Source organism: Nilaparvata lugens, chromosome 9, assembly GCF_014356525.2.
Source record: "Nilaparvata lugens isolate BPH chromosome 9, ASM1435652v1, whole genome shotgun sequence".
NCBI lineage: Eukaryota > Metazoa > Arthropoda > Insecta > Hemiptera > Delphacidae > Nilaparvata > Nilaparvata lugens.
Window position 1 is genome coordinate 40,287,076 of NC_052512.1, and position 7,174 is coordinate 40,294,249.

A 7,174-nucleotide genomic window follows, 5' to 3' on the forward strand; every position below is an offset into this window, starting at 1 on the left:
ATAGGAATTGTTTGAATGAAAAGTATGGAAGATTATTGTTAATATTCTAATAGGTTAGTTAGTAGATAGGTTAGTTTGCACATAGTAGACAATAATAAACTGCACTGTACAATGGGAAATGGAAAAGAAAAAACTATGGATGAATAAATAAATAAGAATAATTTTAATATTGTAAACAAAAAAGTGCTTTAGAAGCAGTTGAAAATGATTAAGAGAGTGTATATTACAGTTTGTAGTATAATAAATGTTTTTTTGGAGGATAGGTTATGTTTTTGTATTCTATGACTGTGTGTGTATTGTAATATTGTTGATGTGCATGTTGGTTCAGCTAGTCAGCTGTTCAAAGCCACCTAAATGCAAGAGACAATAATGTCTGCAAGGTTGATCACCGATTTAGTAGAATATAGAGTGACTAATGTTGTGATTCAAGTGGTAGAAATTAGAACTTTAATATCAAATCCCAGATAGAAACTATAATAGACTTTCAATTTAGTTTATTGAACACTTTACAAAAATTTTCATTTGTAGTATTTATAGAATGTATACGGTAACTATTATGATGTAGTATGAAATTTGAATACTCCTCAATTAGCTCTAAGCTAGAGGAGCAAAAAAACACTGTATGTATATGATACTATGTAACTTTAAATGAAATAAATTGAAATTGAAATTGAAATTATTATTATTATTATTATTATATTATTATTATTATTATTATTATTATTATTATTAGGATTATAAAGCTAGAAGATTTAGATAAAATGATTTAAATAACACTTAATGATCATTGGCCAAATAAATTATCTATTTTTTACAGTCAAATTATCATCAAGTAATCTAATAAGATTATTTTCACTAATATCTAGAAACAAAGAAATTTCTATACATTATTCTTAGTATTATTATCGTTCTGTGATTGTTAGGATACTGTTATTATTGTTTTTTTTACAGCCTACATAAATATTAATTGCATATTATCATTAATAAATAGTATATTGTTCTTATTTCAATTTAAAAACAGTAGAAATTGGTAAAATAGAAAAATATAATATTGTAAGTAGATTCGGTAGATAAGATTATTCAATTAAATAACGATGATTTAAATAATGATGAGGATTTCAGAGTGTTTCAAAATTTAAGTCAATCTAGAGAGTTTTTAAAAAAAAGAGAATCAATTAATGAAGTGAATATTGTTAGCATTAACATTAGATCATTGAGGAAGAATTGGGATTTTTTGAGAGCAGAAAGTAATGATATAATTAATGAGATAGATGTTTTAGTTCTTAGCGAAATTAATATTAAAAATGAAGAAATCAATTTGTATGGAATTCCAGGATTTGTGAATTTAATGAAATGTAGGTCGGGTGGAAGAGGGGGTGGTGGAATAGGAATTTTCTATAAACAATGGTATGAAGTAGAACAATATAATATAGAATTTGAATCGGCTGAACTGGTTGCTATGAAACTCTGTGGTAGAAGTAAGACTGTAATACTAATAGCAATATACAGACCTCCTAATCTAAATGTGAATCTTTTCAATGAGGAACTAGACAGTTTTTTATCATCTGAAATAATAAAAAATGAAAAAAACATTGTCATAGTGGGAGATATCAACATATGTTACCTAACAAACATGTACGGGGCAAACAATTATATAAATGTGTTATACTCTCATGGCCTATATAACAGTATCCAAAAACCAACAAGAGAAGAAATCTATAATAATACATTGGTATCAACTTGTTTGGATCACGTTAATTTAAAGGTAGACGAAAGTAGCTCCTATATTTCCTTTTTAATTGAAAGCAAGGTTGCAGATCACTATTGGACAGGAGTTAAATTACTGAAAAACCACACAGATGAAGATCAATGTTCTATAGAAGATGAACATAAAGCTATTATATTAACAAGGAAGGTTAATGAATTGATTCGAGCTGAAAATTGGTGGCCAATATTAGATTTAAGAGAACCATCAGAGATTTATAACGAGCTAGTTAGGAGGTTCCATAGCATTTATGATAGGAGTATAATAAAGGTTAAGTTAAGAGCAAATAATTTACATAATCCCTGGTTCAATGATAGTATAAAGCGAATGATAGAAAGAAAAAATGAGGTTTGGAAAATGGTTAAGAGAGACAAATATAATATAGATCTGAGAAATCAATTTAAAATTATTAGAAACAAGTTGACTGACTTGATTAGAAAGGAAAAAATGAATTATTATTTTAGAATGTTTAACAATAACTTTAATAACACAAAGAAAACTTGGGAAATCATAAATCAATTTGTTAACAAGAAGAAAAGACCAGCTCTAAAACAATCAATTAAGGCTAATTTTAATTTAAATGAAAATAATCAAATAATGAACTTAACAGAGAGATTTAAAAGGAGCTTTAAAGAAAAAATAGAAGAAATTACAACAGAGATGAATGGACAACATTTTGATTTGACCTTGAACTTAACAGAAGGGAACTACACAATAGGTAATAAGATGAGTATGTATTTTCAAAAAATGAAAGAACAACACCTCTATAGTATTATTGGTAAACTTAACAATAGATCATCTGCTGGTCCTGATAAGATCAGATCACTAGATATAGTAAATAATATTCTCTATCTAAAGCTGGTACTTATGCATCTATTTAATCGAATAATTGAAACAGGGAAGATACCTCAAAGCTTAAAAGTAACGTATCTCAGACCCATCTACAAAAACTGGGTAAAGAAAAGTGTGGATTCTTATAGGCCAATAGGATCGATTTCAGTAGTCATGAAAATCCTGGAACACTTTATTAGTATGCAATTGGATCAATACTTGACTAGACATAATATAATAAATGAGGCACAATACGGTTTTGTTTCAAAAAAATCAACAATAGATTTGTTAGAGAAAATGACAGACGATATCTTTGAGGCCTTAGATGATAATAAATTTGTCATAACAGTAGCAACAGACTTAACAAAAGCGTATGATCTAGTGAATTATGGAATAATGCTGCAAAAAATAAAAAAAATAGGCATTGGTGGGAATTTGCTGAAGGTGTTTGAAAATTACTTTGTAGAAAGAAAAATTCATGTAAACATAGGTGAATACCTATGTTAGTACAGATTATAATCAAATACCGGTATGTGGATTGATTCAGGGCAGCATTTTATCTCCTGTTTTATTCAATTTGTATGTGAACGATTTAGCAAGTCTCAAATTCAGAAGCAAATTACTGCAGTATGCAGATGATAATATTCTATATATGATACACACTGATCTGAATATAGGTATGAGATACATGCAGGAAGACTTGAACTTAGCGAATAAGTATTTTTTCAATAATGCTATCAAGATAAATTCAAAAAAAACTAAAGTTATTATATTTAGAAATCATAGAATCAATATCAATATACACAACCATAGGTTAATATGCCATAAGGTAAATTGTCTTAGAGATAGGTTGAGAAATGATTGTACATGTCAACAATTAGAGTTCAATGAAAGTATTAAACATTTGGGAGTGTTTTTTGATGCAGACATGCGATTTGGTTCACATAATGATAGAATTTTGAAAATTATGAAGGCTGCTCTGTATAAGTGCTCTAGAATTAGCAGGTGCTTTCCAATTAGTACTTAAAGAATAGTCTATTTTTCCATGATACAAGGTGTAATATTTTATGGAATAACATTGCATAGTTTGGCACCAAGTTATTTGAAGCAGCCTGTCTATGATGTAGTTAGGAGAATAACGCAAACTTTGTTCAATGGAATTGAGATTCACTTGTTGGGTATCATGTCAATGGAAGCTCTTGCTAAATATACTGACCTGTCCAGAAATTATTTTAAAAATGAATTCAGGGAAGTTAATGAGATAGGTTATGGTTTAAGAAATAGGGCATTTAGACCGCAAAGATATAATAATAACTATGGTAAGAGATTATCAAAATTTAGAATTCCTTACCTGCTGAATTGTCTGCCACCTGAGTTGAGGAATTTGCAAGGAAAAAGCGAATTGAGAACAAAATTGAAAGATTTCTTTATAAGAATAGCTGAATAGGATAAAACATCTTTTTCCAAGTGATTTTATTATGTGTTAGTGTGTTAAAATTTAGTCAGGTTAGTAAGTAGTCATGTTATAAATATGTAAAGTTAGTAGCATACTAAAGTTAGTGAACAGAGAAGAAAAGGAAACATAAAAATAAAAATTCCAATAGGCTAGATTGATTTTAATATGGAAAATAGAAAGAAAGTATTGTATGTAAAAGTAATATGCTGATAGGTTTAAGATTATAAAAAATATTGTAATGAATTATTACTGATGTTTATAAATTTTGAAGGTTATTTGATTGTGCTTCTGTGTTGTGTTCGATTGTGTAGTCTCTAGTCTGACGGCTACGGCCATCTGAATTTCGTTACTTGTGTATGAACAGTCAAAGAATTAAAGAGCGACTCAAGTGGTGAAAATCGGAACTTACTGTATGTCAAACTCTCAAGAATTTCCTCATTGTAGAATAAATACAGTAATGATTGAATGTGAATATATTATTATTATGTAAATGATTTTGACACTCCTCAATTAGCTATAAGCTAGAGGAGTAACTAAAAGCACTGAGTGTATTATGATTGTAATGTAATTTGAAGAAATGAATAAATTGAAATTGAATTATTATTATTATTATTATTATTATTATTATTATTATTATTATATTATTATTATTATTAGGAAGATAAAGTTCCAAATAAATTGAAAACTTCCATAATAAGACCGATTTTCAAAAATGGATCCAGATCAGAAATTTCTAACTATTGGCCTATTTCAATACTTTCTTCACCTGATAAGATAGTTGAAAAGTATATTTGTAATGAATTAGTTATGCATTTACAAAATCACAATTTAATCCCTTCAGCTCAATTTGGATTCCAATGCGACAAATCAACTGGTCAGCTTTTATCCCAATTATGTAACTATATAAACTATATGTTATGTAACTAAACTATTATGTAACTATATAACTATATATTAGGTATTAAATAATTATTTTTCTAATAACTATAAAATGTCAAGTAGAATTTTGCATGAGCAAAGACAAGGTGCTGCATATAAGAGGTTTATTGTGCCCGAATACAATAATTATCATGGTAAATGTGAACTTAGTTATCTTGTACCAACAATTTTCAAAGAGTTGCCAGATGATTTAATTGGTCTGGATAGAATTTCAATTGTTAAAAATAAGATGAAACACTTTCTGTTAAATAATTTGAGTGAATTTGAATGATCTTCATAAATTCTTTCTTTTTTATATATTTTTTTCTTGTGTATAATTGTTTGTGATAAGCAACAACTAAAATCCCATTGTTTTATTATTTTATTGCTATATATTGCTACGCAATACAATTGAATGAATTATTATCAATATATCAATTAATTTTTTCCTACTCAAGATTGACAACTATTTTTCTTTTAATATGATTTTAATTGAAAATTATTTATTTTGGGATCACTGATTGATTATATCAATGTACTATTTCTATGTTTTTTTAATATAATGTAAAACTTGACTCCTCCAGTCAAACCTTCTTTAGAAGGTTTTGGAGAATTTACATTTCGTCTGGTTTATAATATTTGAAATTTTCCACTGGAAGGGAATCTTCTTATATTTTGTCATTCTTGCTTTTTTTATTATTCTTCATTTGTTGTTTGTAGGATTTCTTTTTATAGGTGTATTTTTCATTCTTGTTTGTTATATTTTCTATAATAAACTCCCTTCTTCTGGGGGTACCAGGACGAAGGAAAAAGGAAAGGAAAAAAAATATTATCAATATTATAATCATTATCATTATTATCATTCCCCATCTAGGAATTGCTCGACCATTCCAACCTGGGTTTCGATTCCCAGGAGGTTTGACAAGCAATTTCTGACACAACTACACCACACATCCATGAGGTGAGCAATCATGCCATGTCCGTGATCCACAAATCATTCACTCTGAGCCCGATGTCAGGCACAGGCAAATGCATTACTATGCTACAATTATGACAATTTGTTGATAACACCCATCTTGACATGTGGATAATAAAATTTTAACGATGAATAGGTCTTGGCCAGGGGGAAGGTTTAGTTTTTTCTCAATTTCTTACATAGGTAGCCTACCCCACAAAAAGATAACTTTGTGGGATAACTAATTATTTGTCATTAGTTTGCGTTGACATCAACCATATCATTCAATTCAGAGACCAATGCTCACAGCTCTCATTATCAAAAAGCTGTGAATCTTACTCATGTTCAGGCAGCCAAATGAGACAGATCCATGAATGAGCAAGTCATACAAGAGGATCTTGGAGGAATAATTTTCTAAAGTGGGAATAGGATCAGCAACTTCCACCTTAAATCAGCCAATCGTAAGTACCCAAGAACTAGACCATGAAAGTCATAGTGTAAACGAATGAACAAATACAAATTTTGCTTAAATGCAGTGACATGCAAGTCAACTTGCAAATGCAAGTGCTTGTGGTGCAGTGGCCAAAGCCCCGGCCGAGCTGTTTAGTAGTATCTCCAAACTGTATTACTTCCATAACAAGTTCACTCATATGCATTATCTTTTATAGCATTTGTGCAAAAATTATTGAAAGAAGTACAAGGAGGCAAAGCTTTGGATAGAGAAGGCTTCGTACAATTTCTGATCCAGAATGCAGGGTAAGTCATTCGGTATACTATTCAATCTTAACACAGTCATTCATATTATCCATAATTTATTAATCAATTATTCTCAACAATAGAATTACTCGGTCAAGAGTTGTGCCACTATATATAGTGACATAATCCATTGAACTGGAATCTAAAAATAATTTGTAATTCTAAAACATTCATTTCTTTTTTCAATATAGATTAAGTCTACAAAGCATTCCAAATTCAAATTGTTTATTTGCCATAAATACAATCAATGCGAAGAATTAAACAAAGTAGAATACATTCACATAGGTATACGGTATTATTATCAATTTACTCTATTAATCAAGTTTATGATATTAGTATGCAATGAATAAGATTTTGGCTGAATGAAAAATATACTTATATAAATTTTCGGTATCTGAGCACCACCTTTCTCAACTGATTAGTTGTAGTGGTGATGTTTTCCCATGTACAGTTTGAATTCCAACGGTCAATACACCACAGAGTATGTAGTGAA

General features: G+C 29.1%; 1 protein-coding gene across 4 annotated transcripts in view; it reads left to right on the plus strand.

The window, feature by feature from the left end:
- Positions 1–6,872, plus strand: part of LOC111059185 — a 267,640-nt gene extending 260,768 nt beyond the window's left edge. For 3 of the 4 annotated variants that reach the window (XM_039435862.1, XM_039435860.1, XM_039435859.1), the window contains one exon: positions 6,594–6,700. In XM_039435862.1, the coding sequence (XP_039291796.1) occupies positions 6,594–6,685 (92 nt within the window). In that variant the 3' untranslated portion in view covers positions 6,686–6,700. Of the gene's footprint in view, positions 1–6,593 lie in introns of all 4 variants that reach the window. The other variant, XM_039435861.1, reaches the window with a different exon arrangement.
- The last annotated feature ends 302 nt before the right edge of the window (positions 6,873–7,174 follow it).